Source organism: Eleginops maclovinus, chromosome 8, assembly GCF_036324505.1.
Source record: "Eleginops maclovinus isolate JMC-PN-2008 ecotype Puerto Natales chromosome 8, JC_Emac_rtc_rv5, whole genome shotgun sequence".
Classification (NCBI taxonomy): domain Eukaryota; kingdom Metazoa; phylum Chordata; class Actinopteri; order Perciformes; family Eleginopidae; genus Eleginops; species Eleginops maclovinus.
In genome coordinates, this window is record NC_086356.1 from 13,514,873 (window position 1) to 13,530,577 (window position 15,705).

At 40.4% G+C, this 15,705-nt stretch overlaps 1 protein-coding gene across 1 annotated transcript; it reads right to left on the reverse strand.

Moving 5' to 3' along the window:
• Window positions 1-264: 264 nt before the first annotated feature.
• myo1hb (myosin IHb) lies at window positions 265-14,565 on the reverse strand. Its single transcript, XM_063889939.1, has 32 exons — window positions 14,533-14,565; window positions 11,021-11,182; window positions 10,574-10,689; window positions 10,208-10,406; window positions 9,990-10,070; window positions 9,717-9,896; window positions 9,537-9,635; window positions 9,325-9,441; window positions 9,154-9,225; window positions 8,945-9,064; window positions 8,610-8,677; window positions 8,436-8,541; window positions 8,261-8,341; window positions 7,983-8,074; window positions 7,802-7,896; window positions 7,408-7,454; window positions 7,176-7,256; window positions 6,981-7,086; window positions 6,743-6,860; window positions 6,506-6,619; window positions 6,078-6,154; window positions 5,719-5,787; window positions 5,542-5,626; window positions 5,290-5,452; window positions 5,125-5,208; window positions 4,828-4,921; window positions 3,924-3,979; window positions 3,624-3,759; window positions 3,464-3,534; window positions 3,159-3,256; window positions 913-1,012; window positions 265-828 (listed from the first exon to the last, which is right to left on the reverse strand). The coding sequence occupies exons 2-32, from the start codon at window positions 11,144-11,146 to the stop codon at window positions 802-804; spliced, it is 3,078 nt and encodes a 1,025-aa protein (XP_063746009.1). The 5' UTR covers window positions 11,147-11,182; window positions 14,533-14,565; the 3' UTR covers window positions 265-801.
• Window positions 14,566-15,705: the final 1,140 nt, after the last annotated feature.

The window sequence follows — 15,705 nt, forward strand, 5'->3', positions numbered from 1 at the left end:
TTCCAACATGGTAAAAAGCTGACACTATATATGGCTTGGATTTATAAAGCTTAACTTTTGCCCATTCAGGACCCAAAATAGAATTTTTAGGATTTAAGAGGAACACAGCTTACAAGCAGAGTTGAAAGGCCTTTAACATTTACATTTAATGTCGATATTTGTGTTGTCCAGCAGAGGGTGCTGCAGATTAAGCTGCTTCACATTTGAACGCCGCTCTCACTGAGACGAAATGACTGAATGAATTCAAGACAAACAGTTCAAATGTTTCTTCGCCACCACATAGGCATCACCTTTAAATGTAAAGATACATGGAATTATAGTTTTGTCTCAACAAAACTGAGATTGTGTATTTTTTCTTTGCACTAAAGTAATTTACTCCCAAGAAATATTTGTGCTTTTCACACACAGTGTCTATTTGTGTTTAAATGGTTGTAATGTAACATAATGAGGTATTAGGAACATTCATGGCTGCACACAATTGTTATATTGTAATTTCAGATACATTTAATACAAAAAAAGATTACAAACAAGTGCTTCTATTCATTAAAGATGATTGATTCCCATGATTTTGGGCTGGGATCAGTTTGTTCACTTAAAGATACCCTAAACTTTATTCATTAGAAACATATATATGCTTTACTATTAGCCTGTTTTATACTCTCTACAACTGAGATATTGGCAGTGTAATATTTGCATCTACATGATTGGATTAAATTGGCAACCACCATGGAGCGGGATTACAGAACAAACTCAGCTGTTGCTAAACATTTGCAGCAACGCCATCGCATTTCACTGGCAGCCTCATCTGGACTTGGTTCTTGTAGATTCCTAAAGAAAAGTAAGTGTTTGGTTTATTGTTCATGCAAAATAAGCGTTTTGATGTTTTCTTAACATGATGAAGTTTATACTCACCACCATCAAGTGTCCGTTCTTTGCCCTGTAAACCATGGACTCCTGGCCACTCTTGAAGTCCACAAACCCCTCTCTGCCCGGCTGGATGTCAAAACGCACACTTGCAGGGGATAATTTCACATTGAATACTTAGGATTTTATAAGGATTACTATTAGTCTATTATTCCACACACAACATAAACACAAGTGACACTTGCATACGAAACAACCAAATGTAATTAAATCCGGAAAGTATAGATAACAATTAAACGCATTACTTTACATATTCAGATCATATGCACTTATACCCCTAAATGCATAGGCATCGAATGTGCACACAAATTTAAATATTGCAACATATTCCCAACATCAAAGTAAAATAGTTACTCATAAGAAGGTTAATGTGGTTATTAGGCTCTGCTTCACTTAAAATAGTGTGTTTCACTTTCGATGAAGTAGTGTAATATAGTGGCATCTGTTATGTAGTTACCTCTGGTGGTGTGACTGGTTTGTACAGTGGGGCAAAAAAGTATTTAGTCAGCCACCAATTGTGCAAGTTCTCCCATTTAAAAAGATGAGAGAGGCCTGTAATTTTTATCATAGGTATACCTCAACTATGAGAGACAGAGTGAGAAAATAAAATCCAGGAAATCACATTGTAGGATTTTTAAAGAATTTATTTTCACATTATTGTGGAAAATAAGTATTTGGTCAATAACAAAAGTTCATCTCAATACTTTGTTATATACCCTTTGTTGGCAGTGACAGAGGTCAAACGTTTTCTGTAAGTCTTCACAAGGTTTTCACACACTGTTGCTGGTATTTGGGCCCATTCCTCCATGCAGATCTCCTCTAAAGCAGTGATGTTTTGGGGCTGTCGCTGGGCAACACGGACTCCCTTCAACTCCCTTCAAAGATTTTCTATGGGGTTGAGATCTGGAGACTGGCTAGGCCACTCCAGGACCTTGAAATGCTTCTTACGAAGCCACTCCTTCGTTGCCCGGCGGTGTGTTTGGGATCACTGTCATGCTGAAAGACCCAGCCACGCTTCATCTTCAGTGCCCTTGCTGATGGAAGGAGGTTTTCACTCAAAACCTCACGATACATGGCCCCATTCATTCTTTCCTTTACACGGATCAGTCGTCCTGGTCCCTTTGCAGAAAAACAGCCCCAAAGCATGATGTTTCCACCCCCATGCTTCATAGTAGGTATGGTGTTCTTTGGATGCAACTCTGCATTCTTTCTCCTCCAAACACGACGAGTTGAGTTTTTACCAAAAAGTTCTATTTTGGTTTCATCTGACCATATGACATTCTCCCAATCCTCTTCTGGATCATCCAAATGCCCTCTAGCAAACTTCAGACGGGCCTGGACATGTACTGGCTTAAGCAGGGGGACACGTCTGGAACTGCAGGATTTAAGTCCCTGGCGGCGTAGTGTGTTACTGATGGTAGCCTCTGTTACTTTGGTCCCAGCTCTCTGCAGGTCATTCACTAGGTCCCCCCGTGTGGTTCTGGGATTTTTGCTCACCGTTGTTGTGATCATTTTGACCCCACGGGGTGAGATCTTGCGTGGAGCCCCAGATCGAGGGAGATTAGCAGTGGTCTTGTATGTCTTCCAGTTTCTAATAATTGCTCCCACAGTTGATTTCTTCACACCAAGCTGCTTACCTATTGCAGATTCAGTTTTCCCAGCCTGGTGCAGGTCTACAATTTTGTCTCTGGTCTCCTTTGACAGCTCTTTGGTCTTGGCCATAGTGGAGTTTGGAGTATGACTGTTTGAGGTTGTGGACAGGTGTCTTTTATACTGATAACGAGTTCAAAAAGGTGCCATTAATACAGGTAACGAGTGGAGGACAGAGGAGCCTCTTAAAGAAGAAGTTACAGGTCTGTGAGAGCCAGAAATCTTGCTTGTTTGTTATTGACCAAATACTTATTTTACCGAGGAATTTACCAATTAATTCATTAAAAATCCTACAATGTGATTTCCTGGATTGTTTCCCCCATTCTGTCTCTCATAGTTGAGGTATACCTATGATGAAAAATTACAGGCCTCTCTCATCTTTTTAAATGGGAGAACTTGCACAATTGGTGGCTGACTAAATACTTTTTTGCCCCACTGTATGTAAGGGCTGAATATGAGCTGACTTGGGAATAACTTAACAAGGCTAAATCATTTTAGTACATGAATGTTTCAGCTTGTTATTTCAAACATTTATATTTCTAGCTTTCAGATTATTATTAATACATAATGTCCAAATGTAGTACCTGCCCTGGACCACTTTGATGGAGTTCTGCTTGTTGGCAATAAGACTCAGCTTGGTCAGGGCCTCAAACAGGTAGTCACACTGCAGAACCAGATCCCCCTGGAAAAACAAATATTGTCAGACATCCAACTATAATATGATTGAATTATCCCTAAACCTTAAATTTACAAATTCATACATGAATGGGTCTTTGTTAAAGTTCTTCATTTTGGGAAAGTATTTAGCCTGTGATTTACAGTCGTTTTGACATTTAAAGAAAATCAAAACATTCTTCTATCTCTATTTATAGACAGCTGTGAGGTCTACCTTTTGCTTGATGTCATCACATGTAACGTGCAGGATCAGGAAGTTGTCACTCAGGTTGCTGACGGACACACCTATAAAAGAAAAGTGTATGTAAAAACACATTTCTACTGTTTGGGTAGCTCTTCCTACAATTAATGATCCATATTTTGTTTCAATCGACCTTTCAGAGACATGTAATCTATCCGCTGCTTGATCTTGGTCTCCTCCACCAGGTAGACGGCTTCCTTGGTGAAGATGAGCTGCCGGAAACGAGGCCTGAACCCGTTCCTGTCGTACTTCACCACCGGCACACTGTACTGTGGGAGGAACACACACACACACACACACACACACACACACACACACACACACACACACACACACACACACACACACACACACACACACACACACACACACACACACACACAAGGTCAGAGTGCATTCAAAAGATGCTTAATAGATTCCAATGTTAGTTTACCTTGATTTGCTCATGCCGAATCATCTGAAGCACTTTGATGCTCATGTCCCCTGCACCTTAATAAAATAATTCATGAGAGAGAGAAATATCATCATACACTGCCTGGCCAAAAAAAAGGTCACACAATAATATTCGTTGGACCGCCTTTAGCTTTGAATACGGCACGCATTCGCTGTGGCATCGTTTCCACAAGCTTCTGCAATGCCACAACATTTATTTCTGTCTTGCATTAATTTTGTTTTGATCTTGTATTGATGACGGGAGATTTGGACCACTGCGTAAAGGCTTCTCCAGCACATTCCAAAGATTCTCAATTGGGTTCAGGTCTGGACTCTGTGGTGGCCAATACATGTGTGAAAATGATGTCTCGTGCTCCCTGAACCACTCTTTCACAATTTGAGCCCGATGGATCCTGGCATTGTCATCTTGGAACATGCCGTGCCATCAGGGAAGAAAAAATCCATTGATGGAATAACCTGGTCCTTCAGTATATTCAGGTAGTCAGCTGACCTCATTCTTTGGGCACATAATGTTGCTGAACCTAGACCAGACCAACTGCAGCAACCCCAGATCATAGCACTGCCCCCCCACAGGCTCGTGACCTTTTTTTTGGCCGGGCAGTGTATTATACTGTCACAGTGAAAACTAGCTTATCAATGTAAAGTATCTGATGATGTTAAATCAGCTTTTGTATTTTGACATTTGTGCATTTAAATATCGCTCCAATCTAGAAAGAGATATTCCAAATTGAATCTAGAAAAAAAAACTGTACTGTTGGCCTCTACAGTTTCCCCAGGTAAACATTATGTTTTTATATCGCATGTGTGCTGTACTTGGAAGTAATAATGCTCACTCCTATACTTCTGTAAAAACACTCAACATAAAAAATTCTCAGCAATCTTACCTATCCTGGTATCCACGAATGGTCTGCACACACTGAAGGGGTAGTTTTCTTTTTTCCCTTTGAACATGGAGCTTGTCTTTGCTTTTAACAGAAGCTTGAAACAAGGAAACCATATGAAAGCAAAGTCAATTCAGATAAGATACTGTATCACCAAGTGAAGTTGCCTGGGACGCATGTGTTGCCCACAAACTATATTCAAGTGATTTTTAAATGTAAAATGTTTATGTTGTCATTGCATGTGTCGCGGCTACCACACAAATATTTTTAACATTGTGTGTGACCGAGTGTGGATTGTACCTGTGCTTTCCTCTGTGGGGTGATCCCTCGAACGTACTTCCGTACCATGTAGCGAATGTAGAGCTTCTTCAACAGCTGAGAAACCTAGAGAAACACATCTTTATAGTGTGCCTGAGGTCTTCTACCTAAAACAGTCGATGTCAAGATGTTATTATTATCACCCACCTCCTGCATTATGGGCGGAGAGGTGAGCCAAGAGTCCTTTTCCAAGACTGTTTTGGGAAGGTTGTCCTTCAGCCGTGTCAGGTAGTTCTGGCGCACATACGCCAGGTACTCGATGTTGTCAACGGAAGTGGCCTGATTTCTTGTCATGAAACCTTTAATGAACCTAAAACAAATACAAAGACCGGTAACCTTTTACATAAGACTGTTTGGCCCTCTCATCTCATTCAATTAGATTTAAATGTGTGAACTTACTTTTGAATTACTTTTACAGCCCATGACCTCTTGTCCCGCTCCTTTCTGGCTAGCATTCCTCTCCAGCAGGTCTCAATCTTAGTGGCTATAAATGATAAAAAGAGATATCCTGAAATGCTTGTCATGCGACACATTCAGCTACATCAGTTACACATTTGTGGGCATTTGACCACTCACCAGCCTCTTTCTGTTTCAGGTAGTCTCCCTTCACTCTGTAGCCTTTGTACTTGGCCTGAATCCTTGTTGCTGCAACAATGACAGTAACAGTTTCACTATCAGGAGGGTTCTATGCACTGAAAAAACTGTTGAGCTTTAATTAAATATATTATGCCAACATATTTCAAACAACTGTATTTGGTCAGTTGAAAGCAATAATATTTAGTTTAAATAAGAAAAATTAGGTTCACCTTGATATTATTGCTTTCAACTGACCCTTAAACAGTTATGAGAATCTTGTAATACATTTAATTAAAGGCAACGGTACAGTTAGGTGCTAAATATTGCGTGACAACATAATCATCAGAACAATTTCTCACCTAGTCTATGTTTGCAGACCTGAAAGGCGTCTTCTGTTGCAAACAGAGTTTTCGGGTGCCGGATGAAGATTTTTGTCCTTAGGGGAAGAGAGGCAAACTGTGAGAAGCTCCTGCGTCTCTTCCATATGAACATGTACCCATCTTCAACAGTGTAGTGCACCAATATATTAACATTTGGAGTGTATCAATGCATTGATCTGAATCTTTACATTCAATGATTAGCAATCCCATATCATTGTTGCAAAGTAAAATCACACATGCCTATCATTGTCTTTAAGAAGCGCCTTATTTTTTATGTCAGTTTGTAAAACCGTTGTGTTGAAATGGCACATGATATGGTTTCAAATCGATCGTAGACTTTGTGATATAAGCAAAAACGTATTGTTGTCCAAAGAGACAGTATAATATCATGATTCCCTGCTGCCTACCTGCCCATCTTGTACTCATCAGGTGTGTAGCCCATGTGTTTGACCAGGCAGTGCACTCCTTCTGCTGCTGTACCTTTCCAGTTTGGCCAGGTGTCCGGACACAGAGCCTTATACCTAAGCACAAAAGAAGATCACAGAATCACAGGCACATCTAAAGTCAGCTGCCAAAAATTAAACATGCCGAATAACTGTATGTGTATTTTAGATGTAAAGAAGAGGGAAGATGATATTAGCTACCTCTGGAGAAAAATGTCATATTTGCGTCGGTAGGCAAACCCGGCACGCCTGACCCTCAAGTGTTCCATCAGCCCGAGGTACTTCACCTGATGTCTCACCAACACTTCATCAAAGCGTCCTGCAGGGGACACAGCAGTTCAGAGAATTCTCTCACTTGCCAGATGACTGCAGGCTGAACATACAGTAGGAAGCTTTAGCTGGATTAAGGCCTAGTGGAAGATTTCTTTTTAGGACAAACCTGGCTGCTTGGCTTCATTGGGTTTGATGCAGCGGACGTACCAGGGCTCTTTGGACATGAGGATCTCAGTCAAGCCCACCAGGCTGCTCTTAAACTGAGTCACCACCTGGGGAGTTGCAGAAAAAGGATAATTGTACAAGTATTGCTTGTTTGTTAATAGTAGTTGTGTGAATTATCGTTAGGATTTATTTTTACAGTTTCAGGCCTCCTCTTGCTGTCCGGTTCAGTAGAAGGAAAACAATGTTTGATGATAGCATTTTTGGACTGTCGCATGACCTAAAAGGGACAAGGAATACTTTATGAGTCCACAACATGTCAGACATAGGGAGTATATTTCCAATAATGTAACGTAAGAGTCATGCTCCTTAATAGTTTGGTAGCAGTGGAGAATATCAGAAAGTCAAACTGTAGATTTCCAACACATTACCTCTTTCCCATTTCGATACAAGAGATCATTGTTTTTGTCCAAGAATCCTGAAGTTTGAAAAAGATGAAACTTTAAAATGTTAAGAATTATGGTATATCAATTTTGAGTTGTCACAACACATTATATAAGGCTTATACTTAGAGTGACATCTTTTTGTATTCATTATAAGATATTGCTTTTGGAGGGTAGACATATTATCACTTCTTAAGGCTTTTGTCAGAATTAACAGTGACAATATTATTGAAGTGACTTTTTATACCATGATGAGAGCAGTTGTTTGCTAGTGTTATACTGTGTTTACTCAATATGCTGTTGTTACATAGCCTGATTTAACAAAACTTTAATATTTAATAGACAAAGAATATTTATCTTTCAGAGAAATTTCCTCTCTTACCAACAACACAGTATGTCACCTCCCCAGCGTAGTGCAGGAGGCGGAAGTCTCCTCTGTCCATTGTTTTCCTCGTCTTTTGGTCAGCAAGCTTATGTCTGCAGGAAGGTAAAAAGTTAGTGGAGGTTATCATGATGTGCTGTTCTGAGTTCTGAACATACACTTTGTTAAGGGTGGAGCTTACGTGACAAAATGAGGATGACCAGCGATCTTCTCCTCCATCTTCTCCAGGAAAGTGAGATCTGTGGCCTCTCCGGGACGCAGACATTCCTCGTCCTAAATAAGAAGAAAAGCAACAATAATTAAGATAAAAATACAAAAGTTAGACCTTTTTAATACTGAAGGCAGTTCTTGTGTCAGAGATGGCTCAGAAATGAAAAAAAATGTTAGGATAAAAACTGTAGAATTAGCTTATTCAAACAGGTTGTCTTTCTGTTGGACTAAAGTCAATCATCTATTCACCAATAGAGAGATGATTCCTCTGTGTTTCTCCTCCACAAGATCACAGATGATCTTGTTGTTGAAAAATGGCACTGATTCCCACTGTGCATAAACAAACAAGAAAATAATTAGTGGTTGAAAAGCCACTAATGTATGTATTATTTTTACACATACAAAATATGACCAGGGTTATTACCTCAATCCCTTCCATCTCGTACTCCTCCTGCTCTGACTTGAGGGTCAGCTGGATGAAAAGCTGCTGCAGCTTTTCGTTGCAGTAGTTGATGCAAAACTGCTCAAAGCTAAAATAAATTGGTAGTATTAGCTTCTTAATTTCACACACGGTTTTCTTATCTGTGCACAATCTCACCTATTCACGTTGAAAACCTCGAAGCCATAGATGTCCAAAAGACCAATTACTGTTTTCCTGGAGGAATCCTGCAGAGGATTTACATATATATGATTTATATACATTTAAAATCATGACCTTAATCCAACCTCATATGTTAAAAACAATAGATAGCTTGTGGGGGATCATCCCAAAGAAATGTATGCCAGATGTGGGTTTTTCCCACGACAAATCATGGCTTCCTCAGGCTGTTACAATCTTGTTACCACAATTGTATTCCCATTTCTGTAATCTGTATGAGACATGTCTGGCAAGGCAAGACTAGAAAGAGAGTGGATGTTGTTGTTTTTTCTCACCTTGTTGACTAAAGATTCATTGATCTTGTTGACCAGCCAGTTGAAAGTGCGGCCATAGATCGCTTTGGCGAGGGCATCCCGGGCATACACTGCATGGTCCACAGAGAAGGGACTGAACACCTTTTTAACATCAAAATAAAGTAGATGATTAAAAGGAGACACTGGATTCAACTTACACATATTTTATGTTTTGAATTTAAGTTAGTCACCTCCTCTGCTTTGGCTTCGATCTTCCTGTGGGTTAGGCCCTGTTCTAGCACCTGAGTAGGAATCCCCAGCAACTGCTCAGCAAATGCAGAAATAAAAAGACTGGTAGCACCATATCACCTATTGGGGTCATTCATAAAGCTGGGTTTCAATGCAATTTGTTTGGGGCTCACCTTTGACAACCAGTGCATCTCCTGGTTGTTGTTGTTGAGAGAGGCATATCCTCGTTCATTTGCTTCAAACTTGATATTTCCCAGATGGAGCACGCTAGCAATTATTCCAAACAGGTGCTGCGATCACACCGGAAGAGAAAATACTTTATTTATTTCTAGCAAAATTGATCATGCATAGTTTTGGTGCTGAGGGGTACACTGTATAACCTTACGTCGATATCATTCTCGCTGAACTCAATGACAGAGAGGGCTTTTCGTACCGTCCTCCAGTCACTTTTATCATTGATAGAGCTAACTTTGGCACAATCACCCTGAGGAGACAAAGTATAAACAGTCTGAGATAAGAGGTTTTTGATGCTCAATATAAATTACGGTTTTTTTTCCCCACTTACCTGCACCAGGTACCTGTAGTGCTGGCAGTTTCTTTTCAGGCCGAGCCAGCGCAGCAGATCTTCCTCTCCTCCCTCCACCAGCTGATAGAAGATGTGAAAGTTTCTCTCTCCGTGGTTCTGGTGGACAACACGAGACTTCTCCAGCAGGTAACTGAGGACATGACCGCCGACTGCACCACCCTGAAAAAGAAAGGTCAGTGCTTTGTGTTGTCCTTGTTATCATTACATTTCTGTATGTTGTGATCTCCATCTAATGAAGATTGTTTAGTCTACCTGGTGGTCGAACTGGATGTCCATGTATTTCCCAAATCGGCTCGAGTTGTCATTCTTCAGGGTTTTGGCATTTCCGAAAGCCTGGATGATGTACAGAAAAAAAGGCAATACATACAAAATAGGGTCTTAAACCTGCATTCTTTAAAATATCTAGAATATTTATTTCTAAAAATGATTTTGAGAGCATATGCATAGGCACACATTTCCATGTCACTGACCTCAAGCACTGGGTTGGAGAGCAGCAGCCTGTCCCGGACATTGTTCAGGAGTTTGGTACTCGGACAGCTGACTGCGTAGAATTGCAGGATTTTCTTCGAGGCCTCAGTTTTGCCGGCCCCACTCTCCCCCGAGATCAAGATGAAGTGGTTGTTGAACTCAGACAGCATGGTGCGGAAGACGTTGTCTGCCAGGGCATAACTTTAAAAAAACACAGTGATGGTTCAAAGTAAGCCTTCTTCAAAATTCAGACTGAGTATAGAATCAGAAAACCAGTGTCACTCCTCTATAAGCAACATTTCTTTCTCCACACTCAACAAACTTCTCCACACTCAACAAACTTCACTTATAATTACAGAATATCTTACATATGAGGTGGCAGCTCAAAGAAGTTTACACCCATGTAAATATCCATTTGCTTCTTGCTGTAGATATCTAAGTCTTTGTATGGGTTGACCGACACCAAAAGAGTTCCAATGTAGGTCTGCAGAGAAAGACAAGGACAGGAAGTCATGTTCTGCAACTCTTGCACATTTTATATCACAGGACGATAAGTAATTGTGCTCCTCTTATCAAAAGCAATAACTTTGCTTAATCACTTGTCATGACCTTACGGACAACATTGACTTATAAATTGCTCACTTGGCAAATAAAAAGAACAAGAGCTGCTGCTTCAGCAACACAAGGGGCCGGATTCAGCGGAAAGCAACGCAACATTAGGACCTTGGTGGGTGGAAGGTTGAGGGTGTGATGTTGAATTAGAGCAAAAGAAAGAGCCGGGTTATCACTACACTACACCACACAGGAAAACTCACATAAATGAGATTCTCATGAAAGCGTTTCTTCAGGTTCTCCAGGAAGGCAGTCTCACTCGTGTAGGGGTCCAGGAGAACAAAATCCTGGATGCCCACACGGTCCCGGGCTGTCAGTGAGGCCTCCATGTTTCTCAGGATCTGGTTACACCGCTCATCCAGGCTCTGTGCCAGAGCAGGAACACATCAGATTCATGATTTGGAAACAAGGTATCCCTACAGAACTAAGTTATGGCCACCATTTCAGTTTAAATATTCAATAAATGTAAATTATACATTCAAATTAGCATGCTAACCAGCCAGCCCTTTTATTGATACCTCTTTTATCTTGAAAGGCGCTTTCAAGATAAAACCTCAGGGTAAGAAAAGGTGAGCTGCCCCAATAAACCATTTATTAAAATGCTAATTCATTTAGTCAATACCAGTCCCATACCAGGCTTATATTATGTCCAATCCTTTTTTTCTGTTATTGTCAAAACTAAGGAAAAGTCCCTGGTTAGCTTCAAAGTAAACAAAATTACGGCTATTGTAAAGATTATAGCATAGTGTTGTTATGTTGACCAGCTCTCAGCAGTTTCCTGTCATGTCTTGCACTGCAGTAAGTTGTAGTAAAAAGAATTATTTAGATCACATGGAACCAGTAGTAGAGGTAAAATGCTTCCCCCTACTTCTTTGGAGCTTGACAGATAATATACAGTGGGGCAAAAAAGTATTTAGTCAGCCACCAATTGTGCAAGTTCTCCCATTTAAAAAGATGAGAGAGGCCTGTAATTTTTATCATAGGTATACCTCAACTATGAGAGACAGAATGAGAAAAAAAAAATCCAGGAAATCACATTGTAGGATTTTTAATGAATTAATTGGTAAATTCCTCGGTAAAATAAGTATTTGGTCACCTACAAACAAGCAAGATTTCTGGCTCTCACAGACCTGTAACTTCTTCTTTAAGAGGCTCCTCTGTCCTCCACTCGTTACCTGTATTAATGGCACCTTTTTGAACTCATTATCAGTATAAAAGACACCTGTCCACAACCTCAAACAGTCATACTCCAAACTCCACTATGGCCAAGACCAAAGAGCTGTCAAAGGAGACCAGAGACAAAATTGTAGACCTGCACCAGGCTGGGAAAACTGAATCTGCAATAGGTAAGCAGCTTGGTGTGAAGAAATCAACTGTGGGAGCAATTATTAGAAAATGGAAGACATACAAGACCACTGCTAATCTCCCTCGATCTGGGGCTCCACGCAAGATCTCACCCCGTGGGGTCAAAATGATCACAAGAACGGTGAGCAAAAATCCCAGAACCACACGGGGGGACCTAGTGAATGACCTGCAGAGAGCTGGGACCAAAGTAACAGAGGCTACCATCAGTAACACACTACGCCGCCAGGGACTTAAATCCTGCAGTTCCAGACGTGTCCCCCTGCTTAAGCCAGTACATGTCCAGGCCCGTCTGAAGTTTGCTAGAGGGCATTTGGATGATCCAGAAGAGGATTGGGAGAATGTCATATGGTCAGATGAAACCAAAATAGAACTTTTTGGTAAAAACTCAACTCGTCGTGTTTGGAGGAGAAAGAATGCAGAGTTGCATCCAAAGAACACCATACCTACTGTGAAGCATGGGGGTGGAAACATCATGCTTTGGGGCTGTTTTTCGGCAAAGGGACCAGGACGACTGATCCGTGTAAAGGAAAGAATAAATGGGGCCATGTATCGTGAGATTTTGAGTGAAAACCTCCTTCCATCAGCAAGGGCACTGAAGATGAAGCGTGGCTGGGTCTTTCAGCATGACAATGATCCCAATCACACCGCCAGGGCAACGAAGGAGTGGCTTCGTAAGAAGCATTTCAAGGTCCTGGAGTGGCCTAGCCAGTCTCCAGATCTCAACCCCATAGAAAATCTTTGGAGGGAGTTGAAAGTCCGTGTTGCCCAGCGACAGCCCCAAAACATCACTGCTTTAGAGGAGATCTGCATGGAGGAATGGGCCAAAATACCAGCAACAGTGTGTGAAAACCTTGTGAAGACTTACAGAAAACGTTTGACCTCTGTCATTGCCAACAAAGGGTATATAACAAAGTATTGAGATGAACTTTTGTTATTGACCAAATACTTATTTTCCACAATCATTTGAAATTAATTCTTTAAAAATCAGACAATGTGATTTTCTGGATTTGTTTTTTCTCATTCTGTCTCTTATAGTTGAGGTATACCTATGATAAAAATTACAGGCCTCTCTCATCTTTTTAAATGGGAGAACTTGCACAATTTGTGGCTGACTAAATACTTTTTTGCCCCACTGTATATTGCACAGGAAATTAGGGCTGCAGCTGCCCTTAAAACATATTTACTATATACTGTATTTGAAATACTATGTAATTGGATATAAACTAAATATTTTCTGGCATAATTAACAGTATGGTAGTAGGGGTATTGGAAAGCACAGTATGTAGTTTTTGGCCTGTTCTCATGCTGTCAATACCAGGCCTACATTATATCCCATCCTTTTCCTTTGTGTCCTGTTTTCCTCAAAAGTTATCTGTTTTTGTTGAAGTTGTCACCACTCAAGAACACACACATGTTGACAATCATAGACTATCTAGATTTTAGGATATATATTTCCCAGTGGGTGACTCATTTTCTGCCTGTTTGTCCTGTGATATATCTGTGACTTCCAGTCAGAGTCATTTGTGGCCTTGGCTACATCCTCCATGCTCATGACAAATCTAAATTCAGCCACCACTATCTAATCTGCTTTTGTGCTTTCTAGAGAGCCATCAGTCTTCTTCATGGCAAGGACAGAGCAAACACAAAATACTCCACCTACAAAAGATGCTTCATATAGTTCACAGTTAAGGATTAAACAATAACTGACACAAATAAAAGCAACTTTAGATTCAAATATGACTACAAAATGAAACAAGAATGTTGAACCTGACTTTATCCAATGTTCAAAATTGTGTTCCGAAAATGTATTAAAATATGTGCATATTTAATTAGATAACGGGTTATTTGCATATTTAAACTTGCTATTTCAGAAAACTTGTAATACAAAAATCTATTTTCTTAATATAAGTAATTAACTGGAGAAGTGTCATGCTGATATCTTTAAGGGAAAAAATTACCCTATTCACCTGTAGTGTCTCGCCTTAAGTGAACTATAGAGTATGATTAATCACATTCATTATATTAAGCCATGCATGAACACAGGATATGATCTGCCACTTAAGGATACACAACGGAAGAAGTGTCAGGTGAAATAATCAGCAAAAGCAATGCACTTTAATTATGGTGCCATGAAAGAGCAACCCAGTGCTATGCTCCAGTGGTTTGGCTCTCATCACTGCCAAGTTGACCCGTCACCAAGTCGGAGTAACTGACACTCACAGATCATTCTACAGCTAAACATGCAGCTGTTCTACTGACCCAGATTTTTTTTTTTTAAATAAATACATTCCTGAAAACAAAACTTGGTCATTAAAATGTTTTGCAGGAGAAATCACAAAAAGTAACCTACCCAGAGGATCCCTGAGGTTGTTTGTTTGTTCTCTCTGCACCTTTTCTGAACTGAGCCTGATTTTATTATAGCCAGAGGACATTAGTATGACAGGAAACACTGATAGATTAAAGTCTGTACTTCCCTCAATAGGAAACCATCAATAATCTAGTGAATGTGCAACAAAGGAAGCAAAGTGTGTGCATGTGATTGTGCTTGCGTGCATGCCACATAATTTGTGCGAGTGTCTACTGTATAAAACATTTTAACAAGCCAGGATTTCAAAATCTAAATTCTGAATCACAGAGTTTGTGAGGTGTGGGAAATTACACAACAATACAATTAAATAAAGAAAGAAATACTACAATTACCATTCATAATTAAAAGCCATGGAAAATAAGGAAGGAATTTCATCATGTTTCTGCAAATACCACCTGAAATATATCCCAAAGATGCAAAAGTAAACAAAAAGAGGTAAAGCAGCAGGTGTCTAAGTCTGTCCCACACACTGCCCTGTTGTTGGCACTGTCTGTGTGTGAAAGCTTTGAGTGCGGAGCAGAGATTTTCTGCCAGTCGAAGGAAACAGGACCTCTGCTAAACACAGCAGATGGCAAAACAACACTATGCTGTTAGAGGAAGGACAGTTTTGCTAAAGATAGGGCGAAAAGATAAGATGTGGCATTTCTTGGCAACATTGTCATCTGACCTAAACTTGACAGTGCTAAGGCATTTATGTTTTTATGACAAAGGCAGGAACAAACGTGAACCCAAAATATCGAACATTAAGAACATCTTCCATAAACATGAAGTTTTAAAGTCAGGCTACAGCGGGACAGGAAAGTCTATCTGATCCGGAGACCATCACCTGAGAGGGCGCTCCATTGTCCCTCTCTATCCAGTATGGTTCAGGATCCTGTTACGTGCCACAAAGTGGCAGTTAGCCTCCTGAAAGAGATAGCACTCCTTGTTGGCCATTGACTGACACTACACATCACCCTGGGCAACACACATTTAGGGGGCTCCAGGTGTCTGAAGAAACCTGAGAGTCACAGGCCTCCTTCACACCAGCCAGGTACAGTACCTACCTGCTGCTGCTGCTGCTGCTGCCCACAACCATACAATAACATGCTATGGACTGAGAACATTTTGACTAAATATGTGTTACATCTGGATAGAAAAATGTAGTCAGTGTTT